Source organism: Microtus ochrogaster, chromosome 7 (genome assembly GCF_000317375.1).
Source record: "Microtus ochrogaster isolate Prairie Vole_2 chromosome 7, MicOch1.0, whole genome shotgun sequence".
NCBI lineage: Eukaryota > Metazoa > Chordata > Mammalia > Rodentia > Cricetidae > Microtus > Microtus ochrogaster.
The window spans coordinates 11,282,277-11,301,460 of NC_022014.1; the positions used below are offsets into that span (position 1 = coordinate 11,282,277).

The 19,184-nt window shown below is 37.5% G+C and overlaps 1 protein-coding gene across 2 annotated transcripts in view; it reads left to right on the forward strand.

The window, feature by feature from the left end:
• The first annotated feature begins 1,156 nt into the window (after nucleotides 1-1,156).
• Nucleotides 1,157-19,184, forward strand: part of Atf7ip2 (activating transcription factor 7 interacting protein 2) — a 37,310-nt gene continuing 19,282 nt past the window's right edge. For both annotated transcript variants that reach the window (XM_013347159.1, XM_005349296.2), the window contains exons 1-8: nucleotides 1,157-1,298; nucleotides 4,839-4,960; nucleotides 6,323-6,457; nucleotides 8,578-8,676; nucleotides 10,300-10,445; nucleotides 16,505-16,578; nucleotides 17,887-17,948; nucleotides 18,617-18,683. In XM_013347159.1, the coding sequence (XP_013202613.1) occupies nucleotides 1,157-1,298; nucleotides 4,839-4,960; nucleotides 6,323-6,457; nucleotides 8,578-8,676; nucleotides 10,300-10,445; nucleotides 16,505-16,578; nucleotides 17,887-17,948; nucleotides 18,617-18,683 (847 nt within the window). The remainder of the gene's footprint in view (nucleotides 1,299-4,838; nucleotides 4,961-6,322; nucleotides 6,458-8,577; nucleotides 8,677-10,299; nucleotides 10,446-16,504; nucleotides 16,579-17,886; nucleotides 17,949-18,616; nucleotides 18,684-19,184) is intronic.

Genomic DNA, 19,184 nt, shown 5'->3' on the forward strand with positions numbered 1-19,184 from the left:
GGAAGGATTTTAACCTGCCTCTGTCTCAGAGAGGAGAGGCATGGCGGCTGCTTGACTCAGCTTTCTTTCTCCCAGAATTCTGTTCTGTCTACTCCGCCTATCTAAGTTCTGCCCTATCAGGCCAAGCAGTTTTCTTTATTAATTAACCAATAAAAGCAACAGATAGATAGAAGACCCACCTACATCAGGATATAACCCCATTCATCATGGAACATTTTAAATGAAAAGTCCAAAAAAAGATGTTAAGAAAAGAGCTCATGTATAATAGTATCAGAAAACAGTACAAGGCAGGAGGAATGGCTCAGTTGCTATCTTTTTCCCAGGATCTGAGTTCAACCCCTAGACCCTTGTTAAAATGATGGGAGTGGTGGTGCATGCTTGTAATCCCAGATTGGAGAAGAGAGACAGGAGGATTCTGACTCTCTCAGCCAGTCTATTCTGTAGGTTTCTCCTGTAGCTAATACTGCCAGTCTGGTGTCACCATGTCTCCTTGTTCTGTGCCTGGGGCTTCTTTCCCACTGGGGAAAGAAGTAGACATGTCCACTGTTTTCCTGCTTTTCTCTGTATCAACTTTCTCCATATACTTTATTTTTAGTGAATATATGGACACATTATATTCATTTATGCCTTAAAGTTTTCTACAGAAACAAGACTTGCCCACTTTAAAGAGATGTGGTCTGATTTTCTTCCAAAAACCCTCACCATTCACGTTTACAAAGTGTTACTTTGCTATTGTTTCTATTACCTATTATTTTAGAATTGTTTTTAAGACAAGGTGTGAGGTAAAGATTAAAGTATGTTTTTCTCCATGTACCTATCTAAAATACCTGAATATCATTATATTAATAATACCAGTCTTATTCTCCTTTGTCCAGATAATACTTTTGAGACAAGTCAAATGGTCGTATGTGAGGCTCTTTCTGATTTTGAGCCTGTCCTGTTGATATCACTGTCTTCATTATAATATGACCTGTTTAAAATCTTGACTGTAATTATTTCTGTTTAGAATATAACTTCCACATAAAAGTAATTAATATGGAGAGATATTCTGAGTGTTATTTTAATAGGATAACTGTTTAACTTGGAAAATGCATTTAAATCTGTTTCTTTGAGGCAAAGTATAATGTTAAATATCTTAAATTTTAGGATACAAAATATGGAAAGTCCAGAAAGAAAAAGACAGAAAGTTTTAAAGGCCAAAAAAACAATGCCTGCAAGTTGCCGGAAGCAGTTGGAGATCCTGAACATGTCAAAGAATCTTGAAGCTTCAAAATCAACAGTTGGAACTGTTGAAAATGGTAATCAGAGTCTACGTCCTGAACTTAAAGCTAGCAAGTGTCCACATTCTAAAAATGCTGATTCCTCATTTACCCCTCAGGATAATTCAGTATTTTCACAGAAAAACATACCATTCTTCTAGAATTAATGCAGTAGAAGAAATTGTTTCAGAAATAAGATCAAGAACCACTGATAAACAGGTTGTGTGTTTTTACACAAAGCCAAGACATCTACTGATTCCTACAGCAAATATTCCACACAAGAGGCAACAGAGTTGCAGAACACTTCTGAAACTCATTTTAAACAGGAGTTTAATGTATGAAGATCATTTTCTGAACATAAAGAGAATTACAATGACTTTATACTAAAAAGTTGATAGCTCTCTGTTAAATTTAAGTGCACTAACCTAGAATACTTTGGATGGCAAGGGAATCAACAAGAATGCTTTCAGTTTAGAATCAAATTTTACTTTATAGGCTAACGATCAAAAGTAGATATTTAAGTTCACACTCCTGTGCTGAATCTAAGCACCTAACTAGGTGAATTCGGTCTGCTCTAGTAATTGTGCTGATGCCATCTTGAAAACTGAAGAATGTAGTAGGACCTGTCACTCTGGCTGTTTAAATTGTGAAGGGCATACTCAAGTGGCAGTCCTTACTTGGCCTTGATGGTAGTAAAGTAAGTGTATGCCTCTGTCTTTTGGAGAAATTCAAATAGTCACTTTTCCTAAGGGGTCTTTTAAAGTCTCAAACAAAGTGAAGTACATATAGATAGGACAAAAAGTAAGTGATGTCCATGTTTTCAAACTGTTTTGTTTGTAAATTGTTCTTGATTCTGAGATGGAAAGATACATTGTTAAAGGGGAAAGTTATGATTGATCACTTGGCTTTATTTGCAGTGCTAGAACTGGTCAACAGGCAGGACCAAATATTGTTCATACGAGCTCTTTTCTGAGGCTGGAAGTATGTGTAGCTCAATTGGTAGAGTGCCTGCCTAGTGTGCTCGAAGCTCGAGGTTCAGTCCCTAGCACATAAAACTACATTGTGGTTCATGCATGCCTGTAATCCAGAGCACTAAACAGGTAAAGACAGAAAGATCAGAAGTTCAAGGTCATCTTCATGTACAAAGCAAATTTGAGACCACTCTAGGCTACATGAGACCCTGTATCTAAACAACAACAAACCTTCCTATCACATGGGCAGTTTAAAAGTATAGCTAAAGAAAAGGAAGTTAGATACAGAAAAGAGGCAACCTGATTGGTTAGTTAGTGTGTGTTTGTTTTACTTGATCATTTAGACATCTTTGTGTTTTGAAAGTTTGTTTCCATGCCTGGCGGTGGCGGCCCACGCCTTTAATCCCAGCACTCAGGAGGCAGAGGCAGGCGGATCTCTGAGTTCGAGACCAGCCTGGTCTACAAGAGCTGGTTCCAGGACAGGCTTCAAAACCACAGAGAAACCCTGTCTAGAAAAAAAAGGAAAAAAAAAAAAAAAAAAGAAAGTTTGTTTCCATAAAAGTATGTTACAGAGGCTGGAGAAATGGCTTAGTGGTTGAGAGCACTGTTTGCTTTTCTGGAGAACCTCAATTTGATTCCCAGCATCCATATATTGGCTCACAACCAATAACTCCAGTTCTAGAAGATCAGATCCCAGGGTATCAGGCACATACATACATAACATTGATGATACATAATCATACATGCCAAAAACAGTAAACTGCAGTCTGTTTTACACATCAAGTTAAAATTGTAATTTACCACATACAGAAATAAAGTTGAAAAAAAAAATAAAGAAAGTTGAAGCCAAACTACAAAGAAGTATGCAGGGAGCCTTAGGTCAAACTTGATTTAATTTAATGATATCTAAGATATCAAAAGGAAAATGAAATGTTAATCAAAAAAACTTTCCCATGAAAGTTCAGAAAATCTCAAAAGGAAATTTATGGAAGATGGCTCATTTTAGCTATATCTCTTGTTATTTTAAATTTTTTTGTTTTATTGTAGATTTTTATTAACATTAATTATATATAATGGATTTCATTTTGACATTTTCATACATACATGAAGTACTTTGGACATATTTGCCTTCTACCCCATTACCATCTCTTATCCTCTTGATGATTCCCAGCCCAGCAAGTGGGAAAGGGTTGAAACCAAATAATCCCTCTTCTGTGTTTGCTTGTTGTCACCCAATGAATTTAATGAGTGTTTCTTAAAATAACGTGTATCTTGCTAGTGGATGCACCAATAAATTAAACATCTCCCTCTCCTTCTCTAAACATTAACTGCCAATAGCTCCTTGGGAGGTGGAGCTTTGTAAGTCCCCCTAGAGAACAGGTACATTAAGTTATTGGTGAGTCTATTTCCATAAAATTGATTTTTAGATCATATGCCAAATAACAGATGCTTGATGCAGTTAATTCATATACGTGTGTCTATGTATATGCCTAACTACAGAGAGCTACCTGGAGAGAAAACAACTAATTAAAAAGAAGTGCTGGAGACAAAATAATTAAATAACAAATACCATTTGAATTAGGATTTTTATGTTGGTTGACTAAAATGCTGATTAGGGCCAGCAAGATGTATCAGCAGATAAAGGTGCTCTCTTAAAAGCCTGGTTGCCTGGGACCCACATAAATGTGGAAGGAGAGAAATGACTTCACACACAAGTCCTCTTACTTCTACACTCTGTCATGGCATTCACACACACGCACACGCATGTGTACATGTACACATGAACCCACTACGTAGAATCTTTTGTTTATGGGGCTGGAGAGATGGTTCAGCAGTTAAGAGTATTGCCTGCTCTTCCAAAGGTCCTGAGTTCAATTCCCAGCAACCACATGGTGGCTCACAACCATCTGTAATGAGGTCTGGTGCCCTCTTCTGGCCTTCAGGCATACATGCAGACAGAATATTGTATACATAATAAATAATTTTTTTTTAAATAAATCTTTTGTTTACGTTTAGACTCCATAATCATCTTAAATATAATTTAAATTGCTGAATAACTTCATCAAAATAATGGGTTCTTTTAGCGACTATATAGAGCGGCTTATTATACAGTTTATTTAGGGTTTTTTGTGTTTTGTTTATGTGTTTGAAAGGTTTTTGAAAGGTCTCACTATATAGCCCAATCTGGCTTTGAATTCTTGATTCTCTTGCCACTTCCCAAATGCTGTAATTTGAACTGTATGCCTCCTTCCCAGTGGTTATCCCTGTGAAACAAGATTGGAAAGGGTTTATATCTGATACCAGAGTACTATCCAAAATTTCTTTTTTAAAGAATATTTTATGAAAATGTTTTTATGTAGTTACATTTACTTTAAATATATGTATTTTAAGATAGAGTCTGGCTATGAACCTACAAAGAAAGATCTATCTGTCGTTACCTCCTGAATTCTGGGATTAAAGGCATTAACCACCATACCTAGCTAAACAAAATTACTAATTAAAAAAATTTTAAGTACTACTGTTGTCATATTTTAGTTTTTCTAATTAGAGTTTTTATTTCCTTTTTAAGAAGGAATAGTTTTACCTGTAATGTTTCTATCTCCCCAAGGCCATAATCAAAAGAAGATGTTTTCAGAAAACAAAGAAAATGTTAAGCTCATAAAAGCTTCAGATCAAATTAAAGAAAATGGTTGTGTAGCTCTGGAAAGGCATACAGCACTACTAGAACAGGTAATGTTGGGTTTTAAATATTTGCTTTAGGAACTTAAACTTCTGATTTGTAAAAAATGTTGCAAGGGCAAGAGAGACAGCAGAAGTTAAGAGCACTTGCAAAGTTGAGTTCAATTCCCAGTACCCATTTCTGGTGGCTCATAATCTATAACTCCAGTTCAGTGATACCTCTTCCCTCCCTCGAACATAACCTCAACCAACACACACACACCTACCTTTACAATATGTCTTAGTTAAGGTTATTGTGATGAAACACCATGACCAAAAGCAGCTTGGAAAGAAAGGGTTTATTTTGCGTATACTTTGATTCATAGTTCATCATCCAGGAAAGTAGTGAAGGCAGGAGCTGATAGAGACCATGGAGTGACACTCCGTACTTGCTTTTTCACATGGCTTGCTTAGCCTTCTGTTTTTTCCAGACAGGGTTTCTCTGCATATTCCTGACTGTCCTGGAACTCACTCTGTAGACCAAGCTGGCTTCCAACTCGCAGAAATCCACTTCCTCTGCCTCCTGAGTATAAAGTATTAAAGGTGTATGCCATCAGTACTAACCAGCAGCCTGCTTTCTTATAGAACCCACCACTGGCCCAGGAGTGGCCCAGCCCACAATGGGCTGCTCATGGATCACCAATTAAGAAAATCCCCAGCAGGTTTGCTTGTCAATGTTTAAGGATGAACATCATTTCTAACATGTCTATTTGTGTACTTAGTCATTAGATGTGCTGTGGAAAATTTAATATTTAGGTTTTTATAAAAACCTGGTGTAGTATGTAACAGTTTTGTCATTATAAAACATCAAGAAGGCTGGGTGGTGGTGGCCAACGCCTTTAATTCCAGCTCTTGGGAAACGGGCATGCGGATCCCTGTGAGTTGGAGGGCAGCCTGGTCTACAGAGTGAGTTACAGGACAGCCAGGTTAACACAGAGAAACCCTGTCTCAAAAACAATGACAACAAAAAATGAAGAAAGAGTAAAGTAATTTTTAAGCTATAGAAAATAAGCTGGGTGTGGTAGTCCACACCTTTATCCCAGTACCCGGGATACAAAGCATGCAGATCTTTTTGAAGTTGATGATAGACTTGTCTGCTACAGACAAGCTGAGATGACTAGTGAAAAATCTTGCCTCAAAGTAGGAGTGGACTGAAGAGATGGCTCAGAGGTTAAGAATAATGACTGTTCTTCTAATGAATCCTACATGCCAGCTCATAACCATATGTAACTCTATTTCCAGGAGTTCTGATGCCCCCTTCTGGCCTCTGCATGGTTCACATCCATACATGCAGGCAAAACAATACACATAAAAATAAAAATTAAGAAATAAAATTGTTTTGAAATTTAAAACGTGCTTTTATTTAAATTCTAGGTTAAACATTGGATTCGACAGGAAATCTACACGATAAATTGTAACCTATTTGATAAAAAACTGAATGAACTTAATGAACGCATTGGGAAGACCCAGTGCAAGCATAAGCATGAAGCAATAGCTGGTGAGCTCGTTGTAAGTTTATGATTTCATTTTCTTCCTTTTATTATGTGTGGAATGTGGTCATGTCATGTCCTTTATGTTCGGAAAGGGAGGTAATAACACAGTAATTCTTAACCTTCCCAGTGCTTTGACCCTTTTATCCAGTTCCTCATGGTGTGGTGACCTCCAAATCATAAAATTACTTTTGTTGCTACCTTGTAACTGTAATTTGCTACTGTTATGAATTGCAATGTAAATATCTGATATGTAGGCTATCTGAGTTATAACCCCTAGCTTGAGAACCACTGCAATAAAAGGAGACCTACTAGTTTAACTTTAGACTTGAGAAATAAGTCTTAGTCCTAGTTGGCATTCTGTGTCTGTTTATGGTTATCCATAGTATGTAGGCATTTTCTTTCCATTCTAATATGTGCTTTATTAGAGTTTACATAATCTGTTTTAAGATCTTTCAAGCTCTCTGCCTATTTTGTTTTTTTGTTTTGTTCTTATTCTTTTAGTTTTCTAGGGTTACTGTCTTTCTTTTTCTGTAGTAGGAGGCTGCTTATTCACTCCTGGCTGCCCAGAACGGAAATAATCACTCAGAAATCATATTATTTGCTATACTGCTTGACCCATAGCTTAAGCATATTTCTGGCTAGCTCTTAAATCTAGAATTAACCCATTTCCATTATTTTATATTTTACCATGAGGCTCATGGCCTACCGGCAATGTTCTAGCTGGCATCTTGCCTCTTCCCCTCTGGCAGCTCCATGGCGTTTCTCTGACTCTGCCTTCTTTCTCCCAGCATTCATTTTAGTTTTCCCTGCCTAGCTCTATTCTACCCTATCACAGGCCAAAGCATTTTCTGTATTCATTAACCAGTAAAAGTAACATATAGACAGAAGGACCTCCCATACCATTTTCTTCTTCCGCCTCCTTTTCTTTCTTTCTTTCTTTCTTTCTTCCTTTCTTTTTCTTTTCTTTCTTTCTTCTTTCTTTCCTTCCTTCCTTCTTTTTCAGCATCAGTTTTATTGCAAACAAATTAAGTTTACTGTTTTTTTTTTCTGTTTCATGCTTTTTTTCTTTTTGAGGTTGGATGTGGTTATATGTAGTCCAGGTTGGCTTTGAATTCTATATCCTCCTCCTTTAAAGTCCTCTTAATTTTGGAATTGGAAACATGAACCATCCAAACAAGTCTTTTCCATCCTTAAATAGCTTAAATAGCTAACCCCCTCATTTATCAGTTTTCCACATTTTGAGTTTTGTATCTATACTTAACTAACTGCAGACTGATTTTTCTTTTGTTGTTTCATCATTAATTTACATAGCCTCAACTACCCACCTGTTCTGGAATTCACTGTATAGATTAGGATAGCCTCAATCCCAGAGGCCTGCCTGCTGCCACTGCCTCCTGAATGCTGAAATTAAAGGCGTGTGTCATCACAGACAGACCGAAATTATTCAGGAAAAAAGTGTTTCAAATGAATCTGTACCATCTTTTTGCCTAGTCATTATTCCCTGAACAGTACATTGTAGTAACTATGTAATAGGATTCCCACTGTATTAGACCTTATAAGTAATCTAAAGATTTTAAAGTGAACAAGAGGATGTGTATGGTTTTTAACAGGTGCAGGTTTTCGTATCTATAAGACCTGGAATCATTCCTCCATGGATAGCAAATGTTGACTGTGTAAGAGTTTATTACTGGGGCTGGTGATGGAGCTAAATTGGAGTGCTGGCCAAGCTAGCAGTTAAGTCCTGTGTTTGATTCCATCTTTATGTAGCATGCATAAAAATGGTATGCTAATGTACAATTCCATTACCCAGAGATAGAGGCAGGAAAAACTGGGAATTCAAGGACAACCTTAACTACATAGGGAGTTCAAAGCCAGCCTGAAATATATCAGACCATATTTATAAATAAATAAGTAAATTTAAAAAGTAAAGGTGCAAGCTAAGGGAATGAAAGAATAGAAGCATTCTCTGCTGGGAGTTATTGGGGCCTGGAATCAGGATGAAAAAGAAATGAAGGAAAAGAAGACCTTTCATTATTAGAGTAGGTGCCTACATTTCACAAGACTACTTGTCAGATAGTTTGCATTTTTCTTTTGTACTGTTTAGAACTGTGATGTGATACCTAAGTTTTCTTCTAGGTGAAAATCAGAAGGCTTCAAAGACGTATTAAAAAAGTATTATCATCTCAAGAAAATTGTTTGGAACCAAACACATTACCCAATAATACAGTCTGTAAGGTTCGTATAAATACACAGAGGTTTTAATCTGCGTGACTTATTGGATCATAAGATGTGCATATACTTCCAAATGAGGACAGAAAGCTTAGATAACAATGTTGGTTTCTTGTTTTTTAAAGTTAAATGTGAAAAATACAGAAGTGATACTGAAGGAGGGACTGTAACGAAAAGAAGCCGGTATTTGATGATCTGGGAAATTCTCAGCATGTCCAGAATACAACTCTAAAATTAGGTTTGTGGTCAGAAATAGAGCTCTGGGGTATAAGGATACGTTCTCCTACTACTTTTGCTGTTCTTTGAAAGGACCAAAGGTTGTGGGATTTGTCACATGACTCCCTTTGTTACTCTGCTTAGGCTTAGTATATACATCCTTACTGTCTCAGAGCTGTAGTTTCCATAACAGTTCACTTTAATGGCTTTTGTGTGCTCTTTTGCTTGGCTTTGTTCTTTGGGCTCCCCGTGGTTACCTGTTGGTCCTTGCCGGTACTGCAGACTGCTGTTGGTCTCCGAGTGGATTGGGCCTGCTGTGTCTGGTGTAGAGTTGAGTGAGTGCTGTTGCTAGTCTGTGCCCTGCTGCTGGCTTACATGTGGGAAGAGGGCAATTTTGCCTTTGAAGAAGATTTGACTGGCTGCTTTTTTGGAATGGAGCTCTGGGTATTGGTCCATAGTTAGGCTCTGCTTGCTATTGTTGCTGCAGCCACTTAGACTTCGTCTGCCCCCAGTGTTCATCCAGCTGCTATTGTGGTTTATGAAATGGAACCTTTGATTCTTCTGGTATTGGAATTGAGTCACCGTGACCAATCACTACTACGTTTTTGAAATGAGGGCTGTAGAGATGTCTGGTGTCCTTATAACCTAGCATGGTGTATACAGTATACTCACTGTGGTCATGAGGTCCATAGCCAGTCTCTCTCCCTTTATTAAATTTTCAGTTGCTTTGTGATTACCATTCAGTTATTTACACGGAGGAGAGGGAGGAAGTGAATCCATGTTATCATGTCCTGGAAGTGAAAGGGCGCTGTTCAACTTTGCTTCCCAGTGGTGTGTGAACGTGTTCACATGTAAATTGGTTTACCTAGTATAATAGACCTTGAGTGTTCTGCCTTAGGGGATCTACCTTATTTTTCATGCCACCCCTTAACAAAAGGCCTTGTTCGTTCTCAACTGAGGCATGGAGTCAATCCTTTTACTCCAAGATTTAAATAAATTAACAACTGGAAGTTAAAATCACTCTAAAATATTAAATTTAGACTACTAGTAATAGGATGTTGTCTAAGTATCTCAGTATTTGTTTGCCCTGTTTTCAAAGTCTAGATTTATAATATCATTGTTAATTTCCTTGACGCATTTTGGCAGAGAAATCACCTTTATGGTCATCCGCCATTGAAGTACAGACTTTTTTGCTTTTTCAAGACAGGGTTTCTCTGTAGCCTTGACTGTACTGTAACTTGCTCTGTAGACCAGGTTGGGCTTGAACTCACAAAGATCTGCCTGCCTCTGCCTCCCAAGTGCTAAGCTTAAAGGTGTGTGCCCCTGGCTTAATATTTTAACTTATATTTACAAGACTCTTCCGTGTGAAATTTTACCTTCTACTCATCTGCTTTTTCCTCCTGCATTTAACAGATTACAGATTCAGAGACCATGAATTGGAGTGTTAAAAGCCTAAGTAAAAGAACACCTTCTGTGAACCCTGATCCTTGTAACTCTTCAGAAAAAGCAACTAGAAGGGTTAATTTATCTTCAGCTTGTGTCCAGTTTGTTTCTGAAAGGTAGGCATTTCTATAAAAATGCATAAAGTTATTTATCTAAATATGTTTCTAGTTATATTCAGCATAAGGTAGCTTAAAAATTCATATTCACATCAACAGTGTGAAGAAATCCAATTGGTTCCCTGAGCTTCTGTTATTGAAGAGCAATCCAGTTTTGAACTGTCAGGTGATGGGTTTTGTTTCACTGCTTTCCACTTCCTTTGGGCTGATTAGCGATCACTTTTGGTGCTCTCCATTCTGAAAGTATTATCGTGATACCAGCCAACTGGGGTGAACTTAGTTGTCTAATTCTTTCATAAAGCACTGGTCTATAGCCTGAGGGTTTTAGAAGCAAAGAAGCATGCTTGACTTAGATCAGGTTCCAAGGGGTGTAGTGGGACATACTGATAAAGTCTTTTTGTTTTCATATCTTTGAGACAGGTTCTATGTTATCCTGGCTGGACTGGGTATTTGGGACTTAACATACAGTTTTGACTCTAGCAGTTGCCCCAGTAACCCATACTATTTAGCTTTGCATTTTCATTCACTTTTATTTTTAATTTTATGTGTATGTTTGTGTTGTCTGTGTGGAATTATTTGCCCAAAAAAATGCAGTTGAGCAGAGAATATCAGATCTCCTTGGAGCTCGAGTTCTAAGTAGTTGTGAGCTATCTAACATGAGTTGGATAATAAAGTGTTTGTAACCTCTGAGCCATCTCTCCAGCCCCTGTTTTTAATATGCATATTTATTATTTTTACTTATGTGTAAAGGCCTGCATTTTAGTGTTAAGTGGAGAATCTGTGAAGCAGGCACTTAGTTGAAGGCAGGAGTCATCACTCAGTGAGTCTGCCGCCACCACTTACTGACAACACATTCTGAAACCCCTGAAGTGACAGAAGAGGAAAGCAAGTGCTGCTGGTGCAAGTGAAGAAGCAGAAAGTTTCGCTGTGCTGTCACTTCACAGGCAGCTGTGTCTGCTCAACAGTGGACACTGTCAAGTGCAGGCACTCATTTTATGTTGTATACTGAAACAATCTGTAGTTTATGTAGCTGTTTTTGGCAGTTAAGCATCCTTTCCAAAGTGTACGGATAGTGTAGCAAACATGCAACTTGGTCATGATGACCTTGTGCTTCTTTGTGGTTTTGATGTTTTTGTCTTTTGATTTTGTTTTTTCAAGACAGAGTTTCTTCTCTGTATCTTTGATTGTCTTGGAATTCTCTGTAGACCAGGCTGGCACTCCCTCTACCTCCCAAGTGCTGAGATTGAAGGTGCCTAACTCGTTTGTTTTTTTGAGACAGCTCTCTATAGGCTGGCTAGCTGGAACTTGCTGTGTAAATTGGGACAGCTTCAAACTCAGAGACCCTCTTGCCTCTGCCTCTGGAGTACTAAAATTAAAGGCATGTGCCACTGTACCTCACCTTAGAAGGTGAGTTTTATAAAACATTTAAGGGAGTGATAATATAAACATTGAATAAACTTTTGCCAAAAAATATGAAAAGAAAGAAGCTTGTTAAATTCATTTTATGAGAAATGAACTTTGATGATAAAAATCAATGTTAAAATACTGTATAGATGAAGAATTACCCGCAAAATTGATTCATTATCCTAAACAAAATTCTAATGGATCAAATAGGACAATCTGTAGAAGCTGATTGTGTCTTAGTAGTGTTGGTCAAATCCTTGAATCACTTGCCTTTTACTCCCAGCCAAGGCTACAAAGATCTCTCTGAAACAAAACAAAATGGTAAAAACATGCTTGTCCTAAAGCCTGATGATCTGAGTTTGATTTTTGGAGCCCACATAAAGGTGGAAGGAAACATCCCTTTTACAGAGTTGGCCCTCTGACCTATATGCACACCATGGTATTCACAAGCATGCACATACACTCACACAATAATATTAAAGCTTAGGGCTAGAGAGGTGGCTCAACAGATAATAGCATTTGCTATTCATTCAGAGAAACCTGGATTCAGTTGTGCACATGTGTAGTTAAGATTTTTCTTTGGGCTGGTGTCTTTATGAATGCTCAGTCTTAGCTTAGGCTCCTCCCACTGCTCTTTTAACTGAATTGAACCTGCTTCTATTCATCTAGGTTTTGCCTCAGGACTTTTGACCTTTCTTTGATTCTGTATGTCCTACTTTCCTGCTTCTTCCAGGTCTGTCTGTCTGACCCCTTGTCCTTTCCTTTTCTCTTTTCCTTACTCTCTGCCTGGAAGTTCTGCCTCTATCTGCTTCCTCACTATTAACTGCTTTTTATTAGACCCACCAGGTGCCTTAGGCAGGCAAGGTAAAACAACACATTTTTACATAATTAAACAAGTGCAGCAATCTTTACATAGTTAAACAAATATTTCTCAACATAAACAAATGCAATACATCTTTGCATAGTTAAACAAATATTCCACAACACACATGACATCTTACCAGCATCTGTAACTCTAATTATAGGGACTAAGCACCCCTTTCTGGCATTCACAGGCACCAGGCACATATAGTAAATATACATACATGCAAGGCAAAACACACACTTTAAAAAAAAAAAAAAACTTTAAAAAAATATAAAGCATAAAAAGCCACTGCTTTAAACTCAATTGTTCATCCTTTCCCTTCCTTCCATCTTGCTGGTGTTAGAGCCAAGTATGCTAGCCAAGTACTCTACCACTTAGCTACATCTCTAACTCGTATTTAATCTCTAAAATTTGTACCTATTTTACAGACAAGTAAACCAAATATACTAGTAAATGGCCAGTTAAGATTGAGATCCAGGCCGGGCGGTGGTGGCGCACGCCTTTAATCCCAGCACTTGGGAGGCAGAGGCAGGCGGATCTCTGTGAGTTCGAGACCAGCCTGGTCTACAAGAGCTAGTTCCAGGTCAGGCTCCAAAACTACAGGGAAACCCTGTCTCAAAAAACCAAAAAAAAAAAAAAAGATTGAGATCCAGACATTTAATCTCTAGAATTGATGTTCTTATCTGCCATATAATATTTCCTGAAGAAATTATTAATTTTATACACATTTTTTTTCTCTGTGGTAAAATATAGATAGAAAACATTCAACACAGTCACACTACCATGAAAACCCATCAGGATACCCTGTTCAGCTATGGCCCATGCACAGAATTCTGTTATTGGTAGCAATTAATAGTACTACTTCATAAAGGTTACATGTCGTGTTTTATTGCATCTTTGTGTGTGTGTGGGTGTGTGTTTGTGTTGTTTCTATTGCTATGAAGAAGACACCATGACCATGGCAACTCTTATAAAGGAAAAACATTTAATTGGGCAGGCTTACATTTTCAGAGGTTTAGTCCATTATCATCATGGTGCGACATGATGGCATGTATGCAGACATGGTGCTGGAAAACTACCTGAGAGTCCTACATCTTGACAGGAAGTTGTCTGAGAAATTGGGCATGTCCTGAGGCTATATGAGACCTCAAAGCCAGCCTCCATAGTAACACACTTCCTCCAACAAGGCCACACCTCCTAATACAGACTTCCAGTATTAGACAAGCATGGGTAAATATATTTTTGGTTTTATATATAATGCACATGGGAAAACTTTTAGACAAATCTCACTGTATAACCCTGGTTGAGCTGGAACTTGTTATATAGACCAGGCTGCCTTGCTTCCTGAGTGCCAGGATTAAAAATAAGTACCACCATGTATGTCTGAAAAAAGAAAACCTATTACAGTTTGAAACAATACTATTTAAGTACCATCAGTGCACATAAGGGGTAAACCAAAATATTCATAAACATTAATTAGACCGCAAAGTAATTCCAAATTATGGAAGACCTAAATAAATGGTATTACATTCATGACTTAGAAAGCTGATCATTGTTAAGATGTTGTTATATATTGATTGTTATATAGGTTTAGTGTAATCTTAAGAAGATTATGGCATATACTTTGTAGAAAGTAGCAAACTGATTAAAACTTGTGAAAAGAAAAAGAACTGAATAATGAATAATGATATTACAATACAGAAACAAGGTTGGTAGACTCACTTCCTATATTCAGAACCTGCTAGTGCTGCAGTGATTAGGACAGTGGTTGTAAGGAGAGGCATATAGGTCACTGTGCGAGCTAACATGTACCTGTGGAAGCCTCTGGTTTGTAAGAAAAATGTCAGGGTGATTTATGGAGAAAAAAATTTTCTATTTAAAAAAAAATGTTGGTTGGAATAACTGCAGGGATCAAAGTGGTGTTTGCCTGTATTCTCAGGGTTTCAAGGTCATTCTTAGCTACATAGTAAGACTAATGCAAACTACATAAGATCCTTGCTAAATAATAATAATAAAAATAATAATTTTCAAAAGGTAAACTTTAGCCCCCTCTTTTTTGGGGGGGGGGCGGGGATTGAGACAGGGTTTCTATGTGTAGACCAGGCTGGCCTCAAACTCAGATCTGCCTGCCTCTGCCTCCTGAGTGCTGAGATAAAAGAAGCCATAAGCCACCACGTGTTGTAATAGGAGCGGCGGGGCTGCTTCCCCAGGACCCCAGCCGCCTCCAAGGCTAGCTTTACCCGAAATAATTACACAGACACTGTATTCTTTTCAGCACTGCTTGGCCCATTCTCTTCTAGGCTAATTCTCACATATTAATTTGGCCCATTTCTAATCATCTGTGTATAGCACCCCAAGGTGCGCTTACCGGGAAGATTCTAGCCTACGTCCATCCTGGGTCGGAGCTTCATCGCATGTGCCTCAGAGAGCAGAGCTCTCGCCTCTGCCCGCAAGAGTAGAGCATCATGTCTCTCTGAGGCGTCTGCCCATGAGAGGAGAGCTGTCGAGTCTCTGAGCTCACTTCCTCTTCCTCCCAGCGTCTGCTCCTCCCACCTATGTTCTAACCTATCAGGTCAAGCAGCTTCTTTATTTAATCAACCAATGACCTTCCTCCATCAACCACGTCTGGCCCTGGTAAATAAAACTTAAATAAAAGCGAATCCTGAATACAGATACTAAAAATGTAAGACATCTCATAAGATGGTATAGTTTTGAATTATGGAAAACTAATCTTTCATTTGAATTTTTTCATTTGAATTTGAAAATACAGTTTGTATTTTTTTTTAACAAAATTCTTATTAAAAGTCTTATGATGAGGGTTGAAATGGCAGCAAAACATAGCCTTTGGGCTTAGAATTAGTGGTAAAATAGTGGCAGCTATGTAAATAATTTGTGTTTCTTCCAGTCTGGCCTCACTGGGATCATGCCCAGCCTCAGGGTCATGTATCTTTTAAGAATCAGTGTTTTTATGAGTCTTAATAGTTTTTTTTTTCCATTTGTAAGTATTTTATGAACAGACTATATGTAATATTTGTGTATTTCATATGCCTATGTGTTTGGTATAGTTGTATATTACATTGTAAATATTGTGACTATGTCCCTACTAAGTTTTACTTATCTATTACTGGATTTCCCTGTACTTTTTTATATAATTTATTTTTATTTTATATCCATTGGTATTTTGCCTATATTTATGTGTCTGTGAGGATGTCAGAAGCCATGGAGCCAGAGTTACAGACAGGTGCCAGCTGCCATATGGGTGCTGGGAATTGAGCTCAGGCCCTCTGGAACAATAGGCAGTACTCTCAGTGCTCAATTATCTCTTCAGCCCCTCCCTGTACTTAAAAAAGAATGTTTTTTGTGGGTGTTTGTGTGTACTGTGTCACTTGGGGAGGTCAGCATACAGCACATAGGAGTTCTCTCTTCCCACCATTTGGGTTGAAGAAATTGAATTTAGGCTATCAAGCTTGACCTGCTGAGCCATCTTACCATGCCCTCCTTGAGCTTATGAATCATATAAATGAACTGATAGGACATGGGCTTTGTTCAGTGTTTGATTTTATCTCCTTTTTTCCCACAGTTGTTCAGTTACAGCGTGTTATGAGAACTGACCTGACAGCTCAGCAGTAAAAGTGCTTGTTTTCCAGCCTCAGTTTGTGTCCCAGATCCCCAGAGAACTGATTCTCACAAGTTGTCCTCTGATAAATGACATTAATAAATAATAATAAGTTAGAGGAATTCTGGTTGTTAACTGCAGTTTTTCTGCTTTCTTTGTTTTTTATCATTTTAGTAACACTGATGATGTTATGTTAATTTCTGTGGAAAAACCCAATTTGGCAACTCCAATTACATCAGTTTCAACAGGTATCTAAAAGGTTTTTTATTTTCATTTATGTATATATGTGTTTGTGTGAGTATATACCTCATGGGTGGATGTTCTGAGAGGTAGAGAGGACACTTGATCCCCCTGGAGCTGGAGTTGAAGCAGTTGTGAGCCACCTGATGTGGGTGCTGGGAACTGAACTCTTGATTGTCTGGAACAGCAGCAAGTACTTAAGCCCTGAGTCATCTCTCCAGCCCCATTATCTTGAAATAAGATGTAAAATTGTCTGCTTAATCTTCTAGTTTATAACTAGGATTATAAACTGTTGATACCTAATTAATCAATGATGATTCATTAATAAAATTGACATTTCTTTTAATCTTTGAATCTATCAGCTTAAGCCTTTTGCTTCTTTTCTGTATTGCTCTAATGATTTACAACTTAAATCATGTATATCCATTTTGTTTGCCCTGGTCTTTCTTTAACGGTAGTAGTAATTTGTCTCTAAATAAGTAAATAGCTTATTTTAGATTTAAAGTTTCTTGATTATCTTTTTAAATTTTTTAAAGTTACTTTTAGTTTTAGAGTTTGAGTCTAATGCTTTATTTAAAAAAATCTTTTTAGATGAGATAGATTGTTTTCATAGAGCTCAGCTTAAAATGTATCTGCTCTTTTTGTTTATGTTAAATCTCATTTACAGGATATGAACACTCTGTGCAGGTAAGGAAGACCTTGAATTTCTAATCTTTCTGTCTTCGCTTTCCAGATGCTGGGATTACAAGCATGTACCACCACACCTGGTTTTGTAGAAAACTTTTTTCTAATTTAAAAATGGCTATATTGCTTGCACATAATTTCTTACCCAGAATTACTTTTGTTTGTATCATGTTTTGCTGTGTTGAAATGTTTATATTTTAATATCTGAAGGCTTTTCATTCCCTCCCACCCTGCATATGAAATTATTTATCTCAACAATTGGTAATTAAAGAGTTCCAAAGAAGTGCAGAACTCTACATTCCAGGAAGATGCTCCTCAGGCACTCTTAAAGATACTGTGAATAACAAAATATCACAATTGTAGATGCTAACATAGTTTCAGACTTTGAAAAACAGGAACTACTGGTATAGCTGTAAGCTGCTGAAAGAAAGTGTGTCTTAATCCCAAATCAAAATTTTTAGCTAGCTTATCAGTTTTAGGGATATATTAATTTAGTTATTTTTATTTTATAGTCTATTAGAATCCCTATCATTTGTGTTTCAGTGTCTTGTATTGTAAAGAACATGCTTAAATGTTTAATAAATTTAATTGAATATATTCATGTTTTGTTTTGTTTTTTCCATTTCTTCCAGAATTTGGAAAAAACAGATCAAAGAAATTGAGCAACTCATCTAATACCATAATTGAAGTTGGGGTAGGTAACAGGTGTTGTCTCTAAATATTTGAGCTCTCGGAAGTTCAGTGTCACAGCATGTTGTGAGGAAGGAGTTTTGTCATCCACTCTTTGACTAGGTGCACGCAAAGTTTATTGGGAGGGGGGTGACACAAACAAATATAGGAGTAGTTTGCATGTCCAGGTTCTAGTCCAAATTGCACACTGAAGAAAAAAAGCAGCTACATTTTTCAGAATGACGCACACCTACCAATTCATTGAAATTCTTTGGTTTTTTTGAGACAGGGTCTTTCTGTGTAACTATTCTAACTGTCCTGGAACTCACTCTGTAGACCAGGCTGGCCTTGAACTCACAGAGATCTCTGTGCCTGTTTCCTGAGTGCTAGAATTAGTTTTAAACCAGCACTGCCTGGCTTGTTGAGATTTTTAACCATATTTTCAGACACTGCAGTATCTTATCAATGCCTCATCTAGTAGAGCTAATTTAAACCATAACTTATTTAGAGACTGTTGAGTTGCCAGCTTCTACCTATTAGATGGGATTTGGACCAGCTCCATTTGTGATACACTTTTGAGCATGAATGTGTACCAGACCAAGGTTCAATCCTCAGCACTGAAAAATAAATATGTGTTTTTATATTTAAAAAAAAATCTGCTATTAAACAATTTTTTTTAACAAAACTTTTCAGGCTGAAGAGAAGAAACCTGATTTTGTTATTGACTTGACAAGAGATGGCCTGTCCAGCAACAGCATAGGTAAAGGTTACATTTACATCTTCCTTTCTGAGAAAACATATATTGGTTTGTGTGACTGAACCAGAATTTACAGATTGTTCTGTCATTGCAAGGCTGCCTTGTACTACTCTTTTTTTTAAATATTTATTTATTATGCATACAATGTTCTGTCTGTGTGTATGTCTGCAGGCCAGAAGAGGGCACCAGACCTCATTACAGATGGTTGTGAGCCACCATGTGGTTGCAGGGAATTGAACTCAGGACCTCTGGAAGAGCAGGCAATGCTCTTAACCACTGAGCCATCTCTCCAGCCCTGTACTTCTCTTTTAAAGGCACACATATGACTATCTCAGTCCCCAAGCCCTGGCAACCATTAATTTTCTTTCTTTTCTTTGATTAGGTAATTTCAGTGTGATTATGCAATAATCATTCTTCTTCTTCTTCTTCTTCTTCTTCTTCTTCTTCTTCTTCTTCTTCTTCTTCTTCTTCTTCTTCTTCTTCTTCTTCTTCTTCTTCTTCTTC